The sequence below is a fragment of the Leucopleurus acutus genome (genome assembly GCF_964270905.1).
Source record: "Leucopleurus acutus genome assembly, chromosome: 4".
Classification (NCBI taxonomy): Eukaryota; Metazoa; Chordata; class Mammalia; order Artiodactyla; family Delphinidae; genus Leucopleurus; species Leucopleurus acutus.
The window spans coordinates 138,999,590-139,023,718 of record NC_139146.1 but is presented as its reverse complement, the minus strand read 5'-3'; the positions used below and the strand labels follow the sequence as shown (position 1 = coordinate 139,023,718).

Here is a 24,129-nt window from a genome sequence, read left to right as displayed (position 1 = left end):
ACTCCTACTCAAACTCAGCTTCTACGGACACCAAATCCATTCCCTTTCCACCATTCCCTCTCTCTCTCCTAAATTATAAATGTATGAATTCTAGTCCCAGCTGTTATACTAATTTAACTTTGAATATGGTATTCATAATTAAAGAGGTTTTAGCTTTTTGCCAAAATACGTGTTTGAGAAAAGTGAAATAGGACGCACGTTCACAAGTGTGGACAAGGCTTATCCACAATAGATAAAGCAGAAGCTCTGTTTTGTAGCTGGCGAGACAAAGCATTTATTCATTCAACATTGGCTCAACCTAATTTATCTGCGTGCCTACTGATAAAGCAGATACTGTTTACAGATTTTATTTTTGTTTATTAACAGCAGAAATAATACCAGTTAACAGCAGCTACGTTTTCTAAGCATCTGCTCTATACCAGGCACTATATTTGGTCTTTTATAATCACAAATCTTTGCAATCTCTCTCAAAAGTGATTCTCACTTGCATTTTCAAAATAAGCAGAGAGGTTATTTGCCCAAGGTCACACATGAGAAGCAGCAAACTTCAGTTTGGGTTTGAATCTGAAGTGCCTCAACTTTCCAGTATTCCACAATATTCTCACCCTTCTCCTTCCACATTTATTCTTTTTTTTAAAAAAGGAGCACTGGACTGGAAGGCCAGGCGCCGAGACCGAGAGATGGATTCTGTCATGAATTCTAAGACACACGGTCACTTAATGTCTCTATGTCTAAATTACCTCACCTCACTACATGGGTTTATCCAGATAACTTATACGACCTCTTCCAGACCCAAATGATGTTCACAAACTTCTGCAGCAAAGATCTCATCATTAACACAAAGACTGATGAATATTCTCAGTAATTCTAAGAGGCTATTAATAGAACTTTTTTCTTATTTTTCTATAAAAACAAAAATAAACAAATGGGACCTAATGAAACTTAAAAGCTTTTGCACAGCAAAGGAAACCATAAACAAGATGAAAAGACAACCCTCAGAATGGGAGAAAATATTTGCAAATGAAGCAACTGACAAAGGATTAATCTCCAAAATTTGTAAGCAGCTCATGCAGCTCAATGTCAAAAAAAAAAATAACCCAATCCAAAAATGGGCAGAAGACCTAAATAGACATTTCTCCAAAGAAGGTATACAGATTGCCAACAAACAAACGAAAGAATGCTCAACATCATTAATCATTAGAGAAATACAAACCAAAACTACAATGAGGTATCACCTCACACCAGTTAGAATGGCCATCGTCAAAAAATCTACAAACAGTAAATGCTGGAGAGGGTGTGTAGAAAAGGGAACCCTCTTGCACTGTTGATGGGAATGTAAATTGATACAGCCACTATGGAGAACAGTATGGATGTTCCTTAAAAAACTAAAAATAGAACTACCATACGACCCAGCAATCCCACTACTGGGCATATACCCTGAAAAAACCATAATTCAAAAAGAGTCATGTACCACAGTGTTCATTGCAGCTCTATTTAGAATAGCCAGGACATGGAAGCAACCTAAGTGTCCATCGACAGATGAATGGATAAAGAAGATGTGGTGCATATATACAATGGAATATTACGCAGCCATAAAAAGAAACAAAATTGTGCTATTTGTAGTGAAGTGGATGGACCTAGAGTCTGTCATACAGAGTGAAGTAAGTCAGAAAGAGAAAAACAAATACCGTATGCTAACACATATATATGGAATCTAAAAAAAAAAAAAAATGGTCATGAAGAACCTAGGGGCAAGATGGGAATAAAGACACAGACCTACTAGAGAATGGACTTGAGGATATGGGGAGGGGGAAGGGCAAGCTGGGACGAAGTGAGAGAGTGGCATGGACATATACACACGACCAAACGTAAAATAGATAGCTAGTGGGAAGCAGTCGCATAGCACAGGGAGATCAGCTCCGTGCTCTGTGACTGCCTGGAGGGGTAGGATAGGAAGGGTGGGAGGGAGGGAGATGCAAGAGGGAAGAGATATGGGGACACGTGTATGTGTATAGCTGATTCACTTTGTTATAAAGCAGAAACTAACACACCACTGTAAAGCAATTATACTCCAATAAACATGTTAAAGTAAATAAATAGCTTTCATTTAAAAATGCAAGTGCAATAATATATATTCTTTTTTCTTCAGCCACATAAAATACTCATGCAAATATACTTCTCGAATAATCTTACATTAATAACGTATGAATTTTGATTTTTTGCATAATAAATATATATGTTGCAAAAATACATGAAAAACATTAAACCAGAACAGTCCCAAATATTCCGTCACGAAATTCACAGTTAACGTTTCATCTTCCACCCCTGCCACCTTCCTCCGACTGCCGCTGGAATTACAGAACTCAACTGAGCCCTAACAGGGTGCTCTCCTCTGAAGTACTTGAAAGATGTTTATCTCCAGTGCATATAAATAATACAAATGGTTGTACTTCAAGAATCACTCGAGACCACCTCCTGAGACCTTGTCCGAGAAATAGAGGAAAAAAGAACAAAGTCTACCATCAAGGAACTCCTCTATTCTGCTGGCAATACACACGCCCTCATGTCCTTTACCAATTGTATCAGAGGCCCTGAGAGGGATTATGACACATATATGGGCCTTAGGTTATGAACCATTGTTCAGAGCAGACCAGACAGCACAGAAACAAATGCTCTTTTGTTGCACACACAGGGGTGAAGGATAGCCAGAAGAAATTTGGTATAATAGAAAGAATATTAATCCCCATGAATCTGGAGACCTGACTGCCAGTTCTTTCTCTGATGTCAAAATTATGGTTGCAAAATTATGCAATTAGTTGGTCCCATCATGCTTATGTAAAAGATATAAAAATCAGTGATAAAGAGACTGCTCCTACTAGGAAATAGGGAAGGGGCACTGGACCTCTATTATTTCTAATGATACCACAAGGCCATCTGAATATAGTGAAGCCCGAGGAATAGAATCTAGATCTTAATTCAGTCCTCCGTCTATCAAACCATGCATAAATTGCTAGGCCATATCCAAATCTGTAAATTAAAGGGGTCTCTCCTACTTTTTAAAATTTAAAATTTTGATGAGACACAAAAACCAATAGTTCACAAAAACTTGATAACATTTCGCAGCATCTTCTTTACAACTGCCATCAGCAGGGAAGCTGATGACAGGGCAGTAAATGACAAAAATAGAAAGGTCAAAGAGAGCTTCCAGTTTAAGAGAAGTTATCAAAATATTGCTAGCAAGATGCATTGACGAGCTCACCGAACCATGGGTTCAACACATTCCAAGTCGATTTTAAGAGGAACACAGAGCTCTTTTTCTGAAAGCCTTCAGATTAGTAACTGTAATGTTCCCTACATACCTCAGGCATTCTCAACACTACTAGGGCAGTTCTAAGATAGAGGAGAGAAGAGCTCAAAAGAAGGGAAATGATAAATTTTATTCTTTTCACCCTTCTGCTAACATTTTTATCTCAACTCTAATTGACGATCCACTCCCCACTTCAAAAGATGGGACAGAGGGACAGAAAAGAAACAAAGATGAGAGGAAAGCAAATGAAGGCACTTCAGAATCCCTGGAAGCCACCCAGAAAAAGCGCAAAAAAAAAAAAAAGCATAATAGGCCCAGGATGTTTTTTCCTTTCAATTCTTCCACCCTCAGATACCCTGGTAGAAAACGTAGCATCAGTGTGTTCTTTTGGCAAAGTCCTACCATCATAGAAGGAGACATGATAGTTTGATGGATAAAATTCTTGAGGTAGGACTATGTACTCATAATGTCCTTTGGCAGAATTTTAAGATTATGTTGGTATGCTGCATGAAAGGGTCTTCTCTCTGGGAGAGATGCTACAGATTTTTAAAAATCTATATGTTCCCATAAAGATTACTTTGGGGAGGGTACAAGTTTCGTTTAAAAACTTGAGAAGATATATATGTACATTCACATATATGCATAGTTATTGTAGTACCTGTTATAGCATCTATAAACACAATCTCTACGATTCCTTCCATTTAGAAATTTGACTTCTCACTCCTGTTTCCTTTTTTTTTCTTCTCAATGTCCTATACTTGCCTGATGGATTCTGTTTTAAGAAGATTCCTTTTTTATTATTAGTGACCTAAGTAAAGGGCATGACCTAGGTCAAAGGAAATTTACCAATTCATGAGGGTTACTGTATTTGGTGATCAAGGGCTACACTTGTAACTCACTTTTACTCTATGGCTTATAAGGTTAGGCTCAAAGTAAGTGTTCAAGGCATTTATGAAGACGGATTTCAAGTCTTCAATTTATAGGTAATTTTTAGGTAATTCTGTCATAATGATATTTTTCAGTATGGGTTTCTTGAGAAATTTAATGTTTAAATTGCTCAATTCAGTACTTATCAGAGTGTATTTCACAGGCACATGCTCAGTAACTTCTACATAATGACTGAATTTCAACCAACCTGAAATATCTTAGTATTACTGGATACAAACAGTAGTTATATATAATTTTCTTGAAGGTATGAGCTAATGATTTTGTACTTATTGAAATACACGTGTGTGTGTTTCACGTGTTTCTGTATATAATCCTTTTACGCCCACATCTAACCCTTGTTCCCCCCTTACCTTGTACAGGCCTCTTTCATGGCACCTATAACACCTTCTTTAACTTTGTCACAAGTCTCCTACATAAATGTGGATGATATTTTCTTACATGAAGGAAGGTGACTGTACTAGATATATCTATTATCTGAGCCAATCTTATGGTTATGTGTGTGTGTGTGTGTGTGTGTGTGTGTGTGTGTGTGCGTGTATGTATGCATGAGTGTGCGTTATGTGTTTCCCTTCTTAATACTGCATTAGTAAATTCTGAATCAGGTATTATTCAAATACAGAATTTTGAGTAAAGTAAGTGGAAGGCAGATGATAGAAGGAATGAGGAAGGCATAGCTCTCTCTTCTTTTTTCTTTTATTGTGCTTTGTACCATACCTGGCACATGGTTGATGCTCAACAGTGTTGGCTGAAGAAAAGATCTAATGAAAGGAAATAGAGAAAAGAAAGACAAGATGGAGAAAGAGAGGAAGGAAAGAAAGAAGGCAGGCAGGCAAAAAAAAGAGAAAATAAAGAAAAATTTAAAAACATAAAACATGTAACTTGTCAGGACACTAAAAATGTAACTAACCGCATATGAACAGAAGTCTGAAGGGTGCTTGAAAGAATTTGCTTAAAAGGTAATATGTCACTTCAGAGGCTAAACTCTGTTTTAAAATTGTAAGATTCTAAAATAGATAAGAGTGGAAATAATATTGTCTCTGTCACATAGTAACTATGTGAGCTTTGGCAAACATTTCTCCTTATTTGAGTCGTACCTTTCAAACTTGTAAAATAGGAATAATTAGGTCATCTTCAAAATATGAAGATCAAATAAAATAATATATGGGATTAATATTTATAATATATACAATCAGATAAAATTTTGGCACCTGAAAAATATAAAGTATCATGACTCAGTTTCAAATTCCTTGAGGAAAGAATGGCTATCTATTTTTAATAGTTTTGCCATTTTACGATTCCCACTTAATGTGTCACATCGACATACTAGGATCCAGAGAATCTGGGCCAAAAATTGATCCTTGGGATTAGCCCAAGTCCAGTCAAACACTGTGAATCATTTCTAACATTACAATTTCACAAAGAGAATTTGAATTTCTACCATTAAATATTTTTTGCTAAGTCAACAAGGAGTCATCGGCAGTTCTGAGTTCCTTATCAGTTTGAGCTGGTACATTCCTTTAAGTTCTAATCTATACAATTATAATGTTAAAATAAGGCTTAATCAACCCTAGACTAAATGAGAAAGATTTACCTGAAGCTTTAAGCTACTGGGGGAGATGGCATGGACATAGGAAACACTGGCTCTCATTCAATACAGCTGATACTTAATCAGCTCCAAATGCATAACAAGGGTAAGTGTACCTCGGTGGGACGTACTTTGAAAAGTAGTGCCTGTATCTGTATCTGTTTCAGTGTCTGTATGCTCTTTCACCTTGTACTTGGTATCAAGCCTTAAGCTGCAGCTTGCAATGGTTCTAGGTTGCTATCTCCAAGATATCCTTGGCACTGAGTTAATATAAGCCTATACACTTGATATCTACTTCTTTTCGTGGAAGTAATGTCACTGAGTGTCTTCCAGGTCTAGAACCTCTAGATAATGAATAGCAAGGGATAATCCACTGATTCAATCTTTAACGTTTCATATATGTTATGTGTGTGTGTATATATATATATACACATACATATATATACACACACACACAAATAAATATATATTTCTTGTTTTTCCTCCTGTTAAATGCCTTATTGACAATTAGATTTCTAGAGAAGTTGGTTTCAGTCCAGGGTAAGAATCCTCTAACCATCTGTCAGAAAATGGAATGTAACACAAGATGTAAGCCTTAAATGGTCCCGTCCAAGGGGCAGCAGAAGAGCACTGACAAGGAATCTGGATGGAGGACTCAGGTTGCTAGAGGTCCTGTCTTCATCCCCAAGGAAGGGTTCACAGAACACTGAGATCTGATTTTATGGGCAGAGCTTTGTGAAAAGCGAGGATTATCGCACCCACTGCCATAGAGTACTTACTTTGTTGAAGCTCCACAATTACTTAACTGCTGAAATTTACAATCCTGTAGTGGTGATGGTTAAGAAATCAAGCTGTGACAAAGCGAGAGAGGGGCATGGACATATATACACTACCAAACGTAAGGTAGATAGCTAGTGGGAAGCAGCCGCATAGTACAGGGAGATCAGCTCGGTGCTTTGTGACCGCCTGGAGGGGTGGGATAGGGAGGGTGTGAGGGAGGGAGAGGCAAGAGGGAAGAGATATGGGAACATATGTATAACTGATTCACTTTGTTATAAAGCAGAAACTAACACACCATTGTAAAGCAATTATACTCCAATAAAGATGTAAAAAAAAAAGAAATCAAGGCCATTTGTTAGAGTAAAGATACATAGATTATACGCAGCTTAATTCAATTAAAATATATAGGGAAAGTAATCCCTAAATATTCAATCTTGATAGGTTTTCTATTTTTTATTTCACCTTCTGTCCCATTAATTAAATGTTTAAATGTAAGCAAGGTGATTACTGGAGTAAAACTAATCTATTTAGAAAGCGGCCTCCAGCAATGACACTTTCACAGCAGAGCTGAATAAACAAAAGCAAAAGCCTAAGTGCTTTGGGGGATATCTTTTCAAGGGAGACATTTATTTCAGACTAGTACAAAAGATACTCTAATCTTTTAATAATGTATGTATTTGGATGTAAAACACTCATGTAATTTAAAAGTGATAACAAACGACTCTTCATTTCAAACGCTTTTCCTTTCTCCTTGAAAACTAGTCACCTAAACACAATGAACCCCTGAGCTGAATAGGGGATCAGTGCAAACGCTGCCCTGAAAGCTTTCACATAACAAAGCTGATGCACAAGAGCACAGAAGGAGGGTAACCCGTGGGCCCTGGAGTCAGACTGCCGAGCTTCAATCTCAGTGCCATTCCCTGACCAGCTTGCATGAACTTTGGGGAAAGTATGTAACTCCTCTGTGTCCCGGTTTTTCATCAATAAAATCAAGATTATAATGTAGTTCATAGAGTGCCTGAAAGATTAAATGCATTTATTCATGGAATGGAAATGTAGAGCACTGTCTGGCAATGGTAAATGCTCAATAAATATTAGTTATTATTATTGTTATAGGTATAGGAAATCACAACCACTGATGAATTGCACATATTGAAGAATCCTGGTTATAAAAGGCAGAGTAAAGGGGACATTCTACTGAAACCTCTCTGCAGTTAATTTTATCCATTTATCTCAGAGAGGTGATTTCTCTGAAAACCAGTCAAAACCTTCTAACTTCAAGTTCTCTTTACCTTTAAAAGTCTACCTAAATTTCTTTTTTACCATCTCATACTGATAATAAAAGGAGTTAATACTAAGAGTTTTGTTCATGGTTTCTGCTTGACTCCTTCATAGATTCTTATATTCCATACTACTCCTTGGTAGATTGTCCTAGGTTTAATAACCATTATTAAGAAATTATCTTCCTGGTGTGTGTAATTCTACCAATACTCATTGGGCTAAAAAATAAAAATGTTTATCAAATAAGTAAAGAAATGACTCTTTTTTCATGGGGGTGTATCTTACTTATTGTTTGCTTTTGCTTTAGCATTTGTTAGCAAATATCAAATAACAAAATGCTACCATGAATATGTATTTACATTTTCTTTCTTTCTTTCTTTCTTTTTTTTTTTTTTTGATTTAAACAACAAACATTTATTTCTCACAGTTCTGGAGGCTGGACGTCCAGATCAGAGTGCCAGCAGGGTCAGGTTCTTGGTGAGGGCCCTCTGGCTGGTCTTGTCCTCACATAGCCTTCCTCGGTGCATGCAGAGAGAGAGCCTCTGTTTCCTCCTATCTTTATAATTAATCCCATCACAATGCCCCAGCCATGACCTAATCTAACAGTAATTATTTCCCAAAGGTGGCACCTCGAAATACATCACATCGGGGGTTAGAGTCTCAACATAATGAATTTGGGGGGAGGAGGAACACAAACATTCAGTCCACAGATGGTATTTTTATAGTTTATCTAAATGTAAATACAATCTGAAGTGAAAGATTAAGTATCTACATTTTCTATATTGAAATAAGTGAACTGGCCAAACAGCTGCTCAAGAGCAATTAAGAAGACCTTTAGATTTGAGATGATAGAGGAATAAAGTAAGGGTTGGGAACACTCTGCCATTGGGCAAAGTCTCTAGATTAATTTTATCCAATTTGTAAAGCAACTAGTGATCATATTTATGGCTATGGTTGCAAATACCCCAAAAATGCTTTAAAAAGGGATATGTTAATGAGAAAGGTGATGCCCATGCTGAAGACAGGCCTCAGACTCTACGGAAATGGCCCCTTGTTATAAAACGTGGGTGTCTTCGCAGGGAAGTAAACTTTTACACATGCTGTAGAGAAAGAGGCAGAGGTGCTACTCAGGGTTGCCTGGGCAGTGATGCTACTCCCTTCCAGAGACTCCCCCTGCCCCTTTCCCTCCTCCACACAGGACAAAGATGGAATCTAGCTGGTTCTATTTGGCTCCTGAACCTGGCAGGTTCCAGTTATCTCTAAGTTTGTGGAAGTTATTCCTGAATGGTGAAACAAGCTCCCAGTGTGAAAGGACTGCGGTGCAGCAGGGAATGAGATTGTAAGGCCTGGCAACACCATGCTGTGTCAAGGGTGTGTCACTGAGCGCTGAGAGCTCCTGCTGGAAGGTGGGGCTTCAAGGCCAGTTGGCTTCAGATATGCTGCATTTGCTCCTGGAGCTCACATCACGACTGCCACTCAGATTCCTACCTGGGTTCACTATATTAACAATTCAATCCTCCCTTACGATGGTATTTTCCTGCCAAGTCAGACATTATCTTTTAATTTATAAATGGTACCTTCCTGAAGGCCCTGTCTACTTTTTGATTGGGAAATATTTGAGGATGTTGAAATTGCAAGTTTTGGTAAGACTAAAATGCTTTTTATAAGTAAATCTATCAAGTTGTCTAGTTTAAAAGTCCAAAACATCATAATATGTTTTTTTCTATCAAAAAGCATAGACTTTTGCAAAAAAAAAAAAAAATCTCAAAATTCTTGTAAACAATGCTTTTCCTGTCCATCCTTGAAAGCTGATTTTCAACTTCTCTTCCTTAACTTACTTTAGCATTGAACTGATTTCTTTCCTGGTTGTCATTTTAATCTTTGGTCTTGATCACTGTATTAGTTTGGTTGTCATTTAGATTTTCCTCTCAACTCCAAAATACATTTCATTTAATACCTTTTACTTAATTACTTAATTTTACTGTCAGTAGATCTTCTTAGAACTGAGTTGTACACCCCTGGTATACATGTTTATATTTCTCTACATCTGTAGCATCCATCCATCCATCTAGCCTCTCACCTATCCATATGACGACTCATCTGAACCATGGAGAACTAGCACCACATGGAAACCTACTACAATTTACTTTATAGATTTTTTTGAAGCACAGTTATAATCATTAGAGAGACAAAGGACTTAACTGTTTACATCAAGGTTTAAAACACTTTTAAAAAGAGGTTTATTATAGTTTTCGGCCAAACCAAATTGTTTAGAGCAGAGTTCACATCTGCCATTGTGTTTTCCTGCACTGAGAGATTTCACTCTAAGAGAGCTTACATGTCACTTTCTCAGTTAAGCTTTTTTTGTTGCCACCAGCCTATTTCCATTCTCCTTTCATACCGTTCTTTTCTTTGTAGGATTTTGCAAATATATTTAAATAATTATTGGTGAAATTCTTTAACGCCTATCACACTACTAGATTATAAACCCCACTAGAAAAAAGACCATGTCTGTCTTGTTTATTTTATATCCTTAGCACCTCACATGGTACTTGGTATACAGTAAGTTCTCAATAAAGGTTTGTTACGTTGGTGAGTGGATGAGGTTGAAGTCACTTTCACAGATGGAAAATTATTTTGAAGAAGAAGCAGCAGCAGCAGTAGCAACGTGTCATTACTGCATTTTTCTTCTGTTTGGTGTATCTGGATAATTGTGAAATCGCTTTTCCCTTGGGCTACAGCGTCACAGGAGAAAAACAATTCAAAGGTGCTAAGTACTCTGCAAATGTTTAACTCCAACTGGGAAATCAACACTGGTTACAGCAGTAATTTAAAGACAGATAAAGCTCTGAGGGTCAACACCGATAGGATACTTTTGGGCACTGTCTTGCTATTAATTCCCAGAAAGAAAATGCTTTGATCAATGCACGTATTGGCTGCCTACCATGTAAAAGGCATGCTACTTGGCTTTACAATGTGTATCAAAAAGCCCCTGATTCAAACTATTATCTGATTGGGAAGTTATAGGAATGCACGGAAAAGCTAACTAGAAACAAAAGTAAATGCTAAGTACGAGGGCAAATGATTGGTATTGCAGGTGAAGGGTAAATGATTGGTATTACAGGCATTAAGAGAAGAACTGCCAACAGACAGACTGGAGGGGGTGTAGTCCATTTACATGGGCAGAGAAGAGCAAGACAAGTATTCTAGATATAGATGAAAAGAAGTGGGTGGGCAAAGATGTGGCGAAAAGGAAAGCCAAAAGTTGTTCGGCGCGATGAGCAGAACAATTTGGCTAAAGTAAAGGGTTCATGCAGAGGGACGCAGAGAGATCGGTCACGAAGGTAGACTGACCCATAAAGTAAAATTATAACTATGAAGCTGAAGAGGAAGAGTATTCTGCCAGCTTCTGGGAAGCCCCACACAGACACATGGCATAGTTCGAGCAATATAAAATATTCAATGATGATAATATCTTAATAGTGCACAACGTTTTGTTTCAAAGTAATTTCAGCTATTATTCACACAAAATTTTTTTTTTCTCATTTTACAGAGATGTCACTGTATGCCAATAATTTTAGATGAGTTCGTTGTCTCACGGCAGAGCTGGGATTCAGAGCTACATCTTTGGCCCTGGCATCTTGCAGGAGGAGTAAGCAGGATTTGTCAGAGTGAGGAAACCGAAGCAGGAAGAGGGGCAAGTTGTTTGTCTGTTAATGCAGACTGGAAAGGATAAGAACTGAATGGATTAACATAGGATATGGGGATTGACATAGGGGATGGGACATGTACAGTCCTCACTGCGTTCTGAAAGCTGCTTTTAATTGCAGGCAAGTATGAACTACTAATCCGAACGACTGGACATTTAAACATGAAGCTGATCATATGACTGTTATCGGTTTTAAGACGGCAGACTAGACTCACAGACGTAGAAAACAAACTTATGGTTACTAAAGGGGGAAGGGGGGAGGGATAAATTAGGAGTTTGGGATTAACAGATACACACTACTATATATATAATAGATAAGCAACAAGGACCTACTGTATAGCACGGGGAACTCTAACCAATATTTTATAATAATTTATAATAATTATTTTATATTTTATGATAACCTATAAGGGAAAAGAATCTGAAAAAGAATACATATGTAATGTATAACTGAATCACTTTGCTGTACACCTAAAACTAACACAACATTGTAAATCAAATATACTTCAATTAAAAAACAAGATGGCAGAATAAGCCTATTTTTTTTCTTTTTCTTTCATTTTGCCAGAGAGCTATTACTGCTTCCTTAATTCGCAGGAATTTTAAAAATCAAATCACACTCTAACTACTAGGTTATAATCCCAGAGGCCTTGATGGTCATCTGTTTTCTAAGAATCAAATGGTTAACTCAGAGATTCTTCATGGCTGTTTCTTTCCACTGATTGTGTTTTGAAGGTGCTTGCAACCCAGTTTTATTGCACTGGCTTTTAAAGTTCTCGTTAACATTTATTTTATTCTAATACAGTCATCCTCCCTTCAGCAGTGAACTCCCAGTCCCACATACTGTACACAGTGCTAGTGTAATAGCTTGAAAGTGCTTCAGAGATTTTACACAAAAGTCTTTTGAAATTGTGCTCAAACTGAAGAATATATCTTTCTTCTTCCTATCAGTTTATCTTCTTCTCTCAGGAGAATTTTTTCCTTTTATGAAAAGGTTCCCAAAATGAAATGCTTCTATCCCCTCCCCGAGAGATTGTGATCTGCCCTAAAGGCAGAGTGAAAGAAGCACAGAACCTCAAAGATAGCAATGCACTGATGTCTATTGCTTTTTAAGTTTCTGCCTTGTTAAATCAGAACCACAGACAAAGAAGCAATGCACATCTTATTCAAGAAATCTCTATTGGTCTCAAGCAAAACTGCATTGCCTAGCATTGTGATGGATGGAAAAAGGCTAGACCTGTTTTCATGGAGTTAAAATCTCAATTTTCTCTTTCTCTTTCCGTTTTTTTTTTTTTTTCCTGTTTTGAGGGTTTTTTTTTCAATTTTTAAAAAACTTGTAAGTATAGTACATGCTACTTAGTAATCAGTCTCTGTCAAGAAAATTATTCATTTGGGCACTGCCTTCACTAGGTATAACAGAAAAAAAGTTTAATGCCATAAAACAACAAAAACATAAGTGCTCATAAATTATATACTTTTGGTAAATAACAGGATCACGGTGGGACATGCAAAACAACCTACTGAGTTCTTGCATTTCTTGTAGGTACCAAGGGGAATTTTGGGGACAAGATGGAGAAGCCTTATCCAACGAAAGGGAACTACTTCTTATTGATTTTACACAAGAGCCTTCAAGATTGAGATTTTGTTTGGAGACGAAAAAAAAGTCTTTGCTGCTTAAAAATAAAAAAGTTGCAAAAACACTGGCCTTGACTTTATTTCTTCCTCTTTCTAATCAAACGTTAACCATTCTTCCATGTCCACATCATATTTTATCTGAAATAAGACCTTCTCTGACCATTCTAGAAAAATCACCCCTTGTCGAATGTACTTAGTGTTTGACTCTCTTGGTTTTACTTAATGACACCGTCTTACATTTTCATGAAATCATCCGGATGTCTTGCTCTGTCAACTAGTTGATAAGCACTTGATATGCAGAGAACATGTTTTACTTGATTTTGCATGCTTCTTGCCACAGAGAACCAAGGGCAGGTTCTTTTCTAGGAACTAGGCAATAAGAAAAGGGGGACAACTATCCCTCACATGCTGCCATCCGTGGTTGTGGCAGAAACTCTTTGTGCCTACTGACCACCATGCCCCAAGGCCACAGGGGAGGGTCCCCCAGAGTCAAAATGGCAACGAAACAGACTGTGCAGCTAGAGCAAACTCCAGCCAGCAGGGGTCACTCTCTGAGCCATGGGGACAGGGGTTGGACAGTCAGAAACTGTATCTGTAGGACAGCGCAGATTCCTCTGGGGAGAGGTAGTGATTGGAAAGTGTGACATGTGGTTTGCCCTTTGGAGCAGGATCCCTGACAGATCCAGAAGGTACGGGCCTCAGGATCCAGGCCTCAGCAGGAGGTGGGAAAGTGCGAAGCAGGAGATCAGGGTACAGGCAAAGGGGAAAGTGGAATGCAGGCTTGAAACGAAGGTAACAACCTATTCATAAGGACGGAGGGCAGCAAGCAGGTGCCTGGGAAGGCATCCTGGACACCAGCCTAGGACAGGAAGCTGCCTCTCACAACTCGCAGAGGCATGGGAAAGGCTCCCAATTCCAGGAGTTTTCAGACTGGCTCAGAGATAAGGCTGCCTTTTCCTGCCTCTCCTGGCCTGTATTTGGCCTCACATGTATTATTTGATTGGTTTCTTTCTGTCTCATTTCTCTTAATCTCAGAAAGCCACACTCAGAAATGCTGCATATATACTATCCGGACCAATGCCAAGGAGGGTTAATGACTGTTTCACACTTTCTCATTCATTCTGCCACACCTCTAACACCTCACATCATTTCCTTTCATAAAGAGATTACCTTTATGAAAGAAAACAATGTGGCCCCCACTCCCCCTCTCTTCTCTAGTCAGTAAATAATGCCCTCTCCTTTCCTGGTCTCTTTTGGGCCACAGGTACAGTGTTGCAGAAAGAAAGTACAGGATGCTGGACCAGATGATGTCGGTTTGATGCCAGTTCATCACTACCTGACTGAGTGACCTTGGGCAAGGCAGTTACCATAGAGACTCACTCTGGGAGGCAAATGATATTTATTTTAAAGTTTAATTCAATTTTTTAAAAATAAATGAATACATACCTATCACAAGGTCTGACTCAACAGATGAAATCTGAATTTGAATTTCAAGTTATAGCTTCTTTCTGCTTATTTCTCACAATCCTTTACATGTGCAGTCACACTATTCTTATTTAAATCCCTATCCTTCTTAAGAAGCATGATTTTGGGTTTCTCTCAATTATTCTTTCTTTTAAAGGCTATACCTATCATAGCAGTAGCTGTCAACCTTACTTTACATTAGAATCGCCTATACCTATCATAGCAGTAGCTGTCAACCCTACTTTACATTAGAATCTCCTAGAGAACAATTAAAAAATAACAGTGCCTGGGCTCCCACCTCTGACCAACTGAATCTGGAACTTTGAAGATAATCACAAAATCTGCATCAAACAATAAATGAAAAAGTAAGGAGAAAAAGAATGACTAAAAATGCTTAATTAAAACCAGACCAAAAGAGAACTTAGTTATTACACATACTATACAAAACTCCAAGAGGGATTTGAGAACACTCACCTTTGTTATTGTATACATCTAAGTAATTTGGTGCTGAAAAAATTGTAATGAGAGAAGGGAAGCCTGTTGTTTGGCTTTTCCTGTACATGCGGTACCTAAAAACAATAAATACAAGTCAAAACAAGGCTAAGTATGGAAAAAAGATGATATCAAAATAGACATTTAGAAATAGAAAATTAAAGTTAAGTTTTATTATTCAAAGAGAATTCAATTATGGAGGCACTAAAAATTTTCTCTCTGAAGTCTGTTATACACAGACATCAATTCATTTTGAGGGTGACAATGGAGACGCACAGTCATATGTACAATTTCAAAATAGGTCTTTTCTAAGTTTAGCAGACCTGGGAGAGAGTGGAATTCAGTGAAAAATCAGAATTCATTTCCATGTTGAATAGAGAGGACAAAGGCTGCTTTTTGTACACAGATACCTGTACCTACCATGTTTTTCATAAGCTTGCCAATATTTTTAACATAAATAGATTAAATAAGCAGTGCGATATACAAAACTTTACCACTAATAACCAGGCTGATTATTCTATTTGTAACAATATTCTGTCATGGTGATTTGCAGACCAAGTGATTTGCTTTTCATAGAATGTCTGGTTAAATCTATGGGTTTTACGAGCTGAAATTGTTTCTATTTTAGAATTTTATTTATTACCAATCTCTTCTGGTGTCTATAGGTCAAAGATTATTGTCTCAGCAGGGAAATATTTAATCAATCAGTAATGAAACCTCTGCAAGATGTTTGGAAATAAATTAACAATCCAGTTACTTTTCTTTCACTGAGACAAAAATAGGACTCTAGTCCTCAAATCAAAAAATACAGGAGGTTTGGTTCTTCTCCATCAAGGTGAAAACGTATCTCACGACTTCTATGTGACAGATTTCAGGAATATTAGTTTAGAAAAATTCCTAAAGTGCAAAACAAAATTTTATCATTCCTTGGTTCTTCTGCGTCAGTTATTTCTGGCAGACTAATCATGCCTAATTTAGCTGGGGTCTAAACAGGCCTCAGATAGTACCTTTAGATAGATTAAATAACGACTTTAAAGTTTATAATTTTACAAATATTTTGATACTACTTTTCCCAAGAGAAAATACCCCCTTCAAAATCTTTTGAAATGTCCTAGAAGTATTTATTCTGCTTACGGAACTGAGCTTTGTTGGGGGAAAAAATCAGAATGGAAAAGATAGTGACACTCTTAATCCTGGTACCTTGACTTTATAAACTCTGCCTGATTATGCCTACTCGACAGCAAATAAAAACAAAGAATCTGGATGACATAATCTCAACTTTCCCCAATGAATCAGTCAACTGCTCATTTTAAACAAATATACTTGTTGATTTTAATCGACACAACCTGTTTTCAAGTAAGCAGATGGATTTCAGGTCTATCATGGGATTAAGATAAATCGGCTTAACATGTTCAGTTGGGACAGTCAGCCAAAAAGCAATGGTGACACCACTGCCCTGAAAAGTGAAAAAAATTATCTGAGGACCTGATTGGCTGGGTATATCAATAGGTTACTGCGAACATTGGCTACAAGAGCAGTGAGCACACAATATTGGATCAGTTCATACTTGCTGACTGATTGCTTGAAAAAAGCTAATTTTGAAAACAACAGGATCTGCCTTGATTCAGAATCATCACAGGTATGGGCTTACTTCAGAATGCGGGCATCTGAATTCCCAATTTCAGTACACAGATTATAAAAATAAATGTTCCTCCTTTTCAGAAAACTTAGAATATGAAGGAATGAGCTTAAGCTTTTGAAGGCAAAACAATGCCTTTCAGTGGAGCGTACTGGGAAGGGTATTGGACTTCAAATCCTAGAATTAATTATGCTTATTTCTCCCTATGCCTATCTCCCAAATGTAGATTGAATGTACCATCAAAGTGCATATCTGATATTTTTTTAGATTTCTAAATCCTTGGAATCAGTTTACATTTTTAAAATTTACCAGATATTACAAAATCACGTTATGCATTTGTTAGTTAGAATATAGGATTTTCCCCAGCATTTGAATGTCTCTTGTTTTTGCCCTTTAAAACTTGGGATCAGGAATGATATTCTTTAAACAAGAGTACAACATGCAATACCTGTTAAATACGTATGTGTAATTCTCATCCACATTGCCAACCAAGACTGAAAAGTAGCGGGCAATTTACTCACTTATGGGACAACGGTAAGAGCGGGAATTGAAAGAAATAAAAGGAGGTGGCCTCACAGTGCTTAAGACAGCCAGGTGAAAATTCTACCTCTTCAAGCTAAAAATGAAAGGACTTTAAAGGGGACTTTACAGCACATCTGCAAACCACTTATTCCCCAGGACCCTGCCATATCTGTGTCACCAGAAGGCAATTTTTAGGTCTAATTCCTCAGGGAGAGAGCTTGGCAAAGGGAACCTCCACTGCCGAGCATATGAGGGACTGACAAAGGGCAATGCATGGTTTTCATAAACCCACAAAACGGCTCACCCTGCGTCTTGTGCTTCATGGGCTCGGAGTATAGATAACAAGTTATTGTGCTGTAAGAATTCACATACAGCCGGGTAACTGCCAGAGACAAAAAGAAAAGAGAAAAGTATCTGTTATGAAATCATCAAGAGTAGCACATTTATCTATAACATCCAGATTTATGTGACTGGATCAATTATAATCAAACATACATCATTCATGAAACAAGCCTCTTGGTTCTAAGGACAGGTTTTCCACCGTGGCAGAAAAAGTACCTATAGCTATACTTTTTTTTTTTTGAAGTATAGTTGACTTACAATGTTGTGTTAATTTATGCTGTCCATCAAAGTGATTCAGTTATACATACATATGTACCTTATTTTTTTTCCATTATGATTTATCACAGTATATTGAATATAGTTTCCTGTGCTATACAGTAAGACCTTGTTGTTTATCCATTCCATTATTATAGTTTGCATCTGCCTATAGCTGTACTTTTATTTATTTATTTATTTATTTAGGCTGCACCGCGTGGCTTGAGGGATCTTAGTTCCCTGACCAGGGTTCGAACTCAGGCCCTCTGCAGTGGAAGCGCTGAGTCCTAACCACTGGACCACCAGGGAATTCCCTATAGCTGTACTTTTAAAGGGCTGGAGGTGTGTGAATTGGAAAAAGAACGCTGTCATTATATAATGACACTAGAAAAGTATCCAGCTCATAGAGAAAATCAATATTATTAAGTCTACATCTAAACACAAAGTGAATGGAAGCATAAATATAACATAAGAGTGTAACTTAAAGTATAAATCCCAATTTTCTCAAATATAGCATTATTTGTATTTGGGTGCCTGCTTGAGAGCTTGACAGAAAGGACTGAGCTAGGGAGTGGGAGAGAGTAAGTCTTCTGAAAAGTCAAACTGTCAACTTCTTTATGGGTACATCAACTGATTATATCATTCAAAATCTAAACAGAATTATGAAATCCACAAGATTTAAAAATGTGTACTTTAAATGTGGCCAACAGAATTTTATCTTAAGACATTGTTTCCTGTGACTTAATAAAAATATCAAACATACAATCAATATGATTTTGTCTGTTAAGAAAGTCTCAAAACCAAAGATGAAAACTTCATTAAAAATGAAATTCAAATTACAAACTAAACTTGAAAGACCTTTTGCAATCCCTTTATCTCTGCTCCAAGAATTTTTAATGAGAAAAATGTATATCATAAAAATGAATAAATTTTAGATAGTTCAAATCAAGAGACAGCAAACCAATGCTTGTTTAAATATAAACAAACTACAGATATTCACTAGAACCTAAACTACATATACTATAGGAAACAATTCACAATTATAAAAATAGCTCTTTGGGGAAATAATAATATATGTCACTCAAATAATTAAAAAAAAGAGAAGATGAAAATCATTTCTATGCTACAGATTTTGTAAGAATTCTCTGATTAAGAGGAAAAAAATACCATTAAGATGGCATATCACTGTAGAGATACTGATTATAAAAAGGATTCAGTTCTTTGGCAAAAGTGGGATCTGAAATCAAAAATAGTCTTTGTGCATGTGCAACATGTGCACACATATTTGTGTGCGTGTGTGTGCGTGTGCACATGTGTCTTCTAGAATATTCTAGCAATTTGCTAGGGAGAGAGAAAGAGGAGCCATCCATGCCGCCTTCCCTTCTTAGTGTTCCCAGGTCATCCCAATAAATAAACCACCTAACTGATGAACATGAGCATGATCCACAAATTGGAGGAGATGGTCCACCAGAGCGTCTACATGGAAACGTGTCCACATGGTACCTGGATCAAGAGTTGGCCGACATGTGCCGTCAAAGACTTCTGTTCTACTTTGGGAAAAGGTGAGTATATCACTTTTCCAGATCAGTGTGTCAACAAAAGAGACCTTAATTTCAGAGACACTGGTTGGTCTTCAAAAATAGCGCATTTGCTTGTACTTACATTTCTTGTGCCCTCAAAATGCTTCTTTAGAAAGACACTACTGCCTTGTTGTACCACTGTAAGACAGAGGTTGTTTGTCTATGTTTGTCACTTTTTCCCTTGTGCAAATGGCTTGGTTGCTCTTTTTTATCTATTTTTTTCCTTTTAGAAGAAGTTACCTAGTCTTATGAAAACATAATTTTAATATATTTTCTTCATGCTAAATTTGATACCCTTATGTGTTTAAGCTAAGTTTTCCCCCATGGAAATATACATCTTATATTTAATGGAAATCTGAAGAAGATAAAATTAACCTAGCTAGGTTAATTTGCTAGGTTAATAGCTTTAAGTGAGGAACACTTGATTACTTGGAGCGAATTCATTTTGAAGAAGATTTTTAGAAACGTAAAAGCATGCATACTCAAATACTTGAACTTTCTAAGAATTACAAACATTTTTCTAAATAATAATTTCTTGAACAATATTAGGAAAAAACCCTCTACAACATTTTTATGCTTTTTAATGGAAATGATGATAAACCACAAAGTGTTCAGCTGAAAAGCATTAAAAAAGATACACGTAGAATGGTAGGAAAAGCAGAGTTCAGAACACCTTAACATCATAGGGAGAGTTGGAAAATCATTAATTCACCAATAATTTATCAAACACTAATTGGTGATTTTCTTTCCATTTGTTATGAGACACAGGGAGGGGTGGTATGATAAGTGCAAGGCATGGTTTCTGTCCTGAAGATATAATCTAGGTAGCAAGGTAAAACATTTTTTTTTTAATTAAAAAAACTACATTAAAGATAAAATAGTAAAGCTTTGTAGAGAAATCATAAAGCAAAAAAGAAAGCATGTGGGTCTGAGGAAATCTTTTTGAAAAACATCTATCTTGTAGTAGTTTATTTTTTTTTCCTTTCTCTTTTCATTAATAAGGTGACACTTCTGAGCCCACCAAGAAAAAAGAGCCTTTCCTCCTCCAGGCTGATCAGCTCAAGCCGGAGCCATGGCCTTCTGAGCAGAGGGCGGGCTGAATCTCAGCCCCACTCATCCCCCTCCACAGGGGTACCCTTGTCAGGCACAATCTAACTGTATGAGTGATTCTGCTGGAACAGTTTTTTTTAACCCTATGTCCTGAACATGTCTTCTAACGACACTTGCTTCAAGGATTGGTGAAGGCCAGTGATGCTTTCAGCTTTGTGATATTCATTTACCAGCATGCGTTGCTGCATTTGGGAAAGAAGCTATTGTAGTCTTTGAAAATGTTGGGTTTTTTTCTATTGGAATATGATTATTCCTTAAGCACTAGAAAATGCATCTTCTCTGAGTAGAAAGGGAGGTGGAAATTTCCATGGAATAGTAAGGATCCTTAGATGTGGGTTCTTATTCCACTTCTTTGAGCCTGAATTACCCCATTTGCAAAAATGCAGACAGTATTATTTATTTCATAGAATTGAGATGAAGATTAAATGAAGTAGCAATATATGTAGATGTCCTAGCCCAGTGCCTGGCCCATGGCAGTAGACATTCAGCCACTCCTATTTGTCTCCTCACTACCACAGTGTGGAGGTAAGAATGCGCCACAGAACGTGAGTCAGCAACGCCAGATTCCAGCAGTAGCTGTTCCATTTGTTAGTTGTGACTTGTGTTAGACCTTAGAGGCAATAACTTATGGGGATTAGCAGACAGGCAAGGGGTTAAATTCCGCCCAAGGAAGGAAAGGAATAGGGAGGAGACTGAGCATGAACAAAGGTAAAGAAAGTAGAAAAGACAAAAATGTGATAAATGATAGAAAAAGTGGCTGGGCATTAGAGTGAACAGCTATTATTAGACTCATTCTATTGCTTCTCTTATTATTTTTGTTTCTTGCTATATTAAACTCTATTTTAGACCTTGAAATAAATCTTGTAGATTTCAGATGCTTTAACCATGATAATAGCCAGCAGGCATTATTAAAATGCCTTTTTATGCTTCTATGCCTTTGCATATACTTTCCCTGAATTTGTTTGTTCCTCTGCAAAGGCCCACTCTTCTGCGAAGCCTTAGCTAAATTATCATTTGTGAACCCTTCCCTTCAAACCTACCTCACCCTGAGGTGCATAAAATTGCTACATCCACTATGTTCCCATAACATATGAATCTAATACATCGCTTGTCACACTGTAGTGTAATTTGTGTTTATACATCTGCTCTCCAGCAATAGCGAATGCCTTAAGAGACAGACACTGTTTTATTTGCCTTCATATTCTAAATGCTCAGCAGCAATTTGTCAGCTTACTGAAGCTCACAAACAACTGTTGGAGGAGCCTCAACAGGGGCAGTTATGCAGGTGCGAGATGCAAAGGGTTTCCTTCCCTCATTGGCTCCAGCGAAGCAGAGGCAGGCAGCCTGCAAACCCTTGCCAGTGGACCAAGAGAAAGCCTCCACCCGCCTCCTTGGTGCCTCACCCACTCTCAGCCTGGTAGTATGGAGGACTCGCCCCCCTTCCCAGCTCCTCCTCTGCTTCTTGGGGCCCAGCAATGGGTTCTTAGCCCTGGGGTGTCCTGGCACTGCCCGGATGCTGTCAGGCCTGTCTTTTCCTAGGACTTGCTGTGTTTTTTTCTTTGCCCCAGGTTCTCCAAACTAATTTCATTTTGCCCACTAGGGATCAAGTCTGGAAGGGCTCCAACCCTTCCTGCCAGAACTTCACCAGAGCTCAAGTCCTCAGCTGCCAGCTGCCTCAGGAGCAGTGAGCAATTTTTATTTAAGGCAAACTTCTTACTGAAGTATAACATCTTTACAGAAAGTTGCACCAATCAGACGATTACAAGTGGACACCCCTGGAACTAGCACTAAGATCAAGACAACGAACATTACCTGAACTCCTCATATGTCCTTCAAGTCACCACCACCTCCTCACTAAGGGTAACCACCATCCTGGCTTTTAACCTTATAGACTTGGTTTCTCTAATGCTGTACTCTTATTTCAATGAAATCACCCAGTACGCACTCTTTAGTATCTGGTTTCTTCCACTCATCATTATACTTGTGACATTCATCCATGTTGTTCTGTGCAGTTTTTCTCATTCTCATTTGCTGTATATAGCTGCATAAATATACTACAGTTTATTATTCATTCTACTAAACAGACATTTGGGTTGTTTCCATTTCTTGGCTATTATGAATACTGCTGCTATGAACAATCTTGTATATGTCTTTTGGCACACATGTGTACACATTTCTAGTGGATATAAAAATAGGAGTAGAATAGCTTAGTTACATGAAGGTTCAGCTTTAGTGTATACCAAAGCAGCTACCTGTAATTTGGGATTGGGGGTGAAGTGAGACAATTTGGGTAGTCATCTTTCTAGAATTCCCAGAGTTTTTATCTTCCTCATATTTTTCACCACTTCCCTGTCTTCAAGAGCCTCCCCCACTGATTCTGGTTGGATATGTTCTACTCATCCTTTAACACTTAGGTCTAATAACATTTCCACCATGAGTAGTCCCTTAAACCCCATTCATCCTTGTGTGTGTGTGTGTGTGTGTGAGAGATAACCTCCACATTTATCACAGAACTACTCACCTTGCAATTTACCAGTTTCTATTTATTGGTCTTTGCCACTAGACTGTCATTCACTCAAAGGCGGGGACTTTACCTATAAAACCTTACGGAAGGCATATATAGTAGGTGCTCAGCTAATATTTGTTAAATAATTGAATGAATGAATGAATTCTCAAAAGGTTACCCATGAATGGAACAGTGTGAATTGAGGGGAGGGGATAGGAAGGTGCTGTGAAATCAGGTGTGATTTCGACAGGCTAAAATTGAAGGTCTTGAACTCAGAGTGGGAGGGAGGGAAGGCAGGATGGTCTAGATGCTGGTTATATTTTAAAGAAAGGGTCAATAAGACATGATGACTGGTTGGTGGTGATTTCAGCACAAGAAGAAAAAGCAAAGGTATTTGCTAGTCTGTGTGACTGGGAAAATGAACTGTTAATAGAAACAGAAAAACCAGGAGAAATCTCCAGTGGGAATTAAGCAAGTGGGAAGGTAAATAATAAACCTTTTCAGGCAAGGTGAGTTCAGGATAAGGTGACAACGGAACATTTAAGATAAAAATTCCAGCAGAAAACTAGGCATAGAGAATTCAAGCTCAGGAGAGATGAAGAGACAAAGGGACCAGACATAGATCTGGTAATCTAACCACAGAGTTCAAAGTTTACAGTGAAGCTAAGGGAATAGATGAGGTTCCTGGGAACAGTGTGAAGAAAAATGTCAAGAGCAGGAGGAAGACAAAGAAAGAGGCAGGAGAAGAGTCAGGGATCTGCCTGGTAAGTCAGAGGAGAATCAGGATAGGCGGAAAAGGAGGAACCAGAGCATTTCAAGGTGGAAGGGGTGGACAAGAGTGTCAACTGTAGAAGAGAAGTTGGGTTGCTTGTGAACAGAAGAAAGGCTGTTGATCTGTGATTAAGAGACCAGTAGTGATTTGAGTGAGCTGCCATTTGTAGCTTCAAAAACATGCTTTAAGTGACCGTCAAGAT

General features: G+C 37.8%; 1 protein-coding gene across 1 annotated transcript in view; it reads right to left on the bottom strand.

Moving 5' to 3' along the window:
• PPP3CA (protein phosphatase 3 catalytic subunit alpha) overlaps positions 1–24,129 on the bottom strand; it is a 299,473-nt gene that overhangs the window by 38,383 nt on the left and 236,961 nt on the right. The window contains exons 7-8 of the mRNA XM_082837840.1: positions 17,667–17,744; positions 15,184–15,278 (exon numbers count right to left, since the gene is read on the bottom strand). Of these exons, the coding sequence (XP_082693966.1) occupies positions 15,184–15,278; positions 17,667–17,744 (173 nt within the window). The remainder of the gene's footprint in view (positions 1–15,183; positions 15,279–17,666; positions 17,745–24,129) is intronic.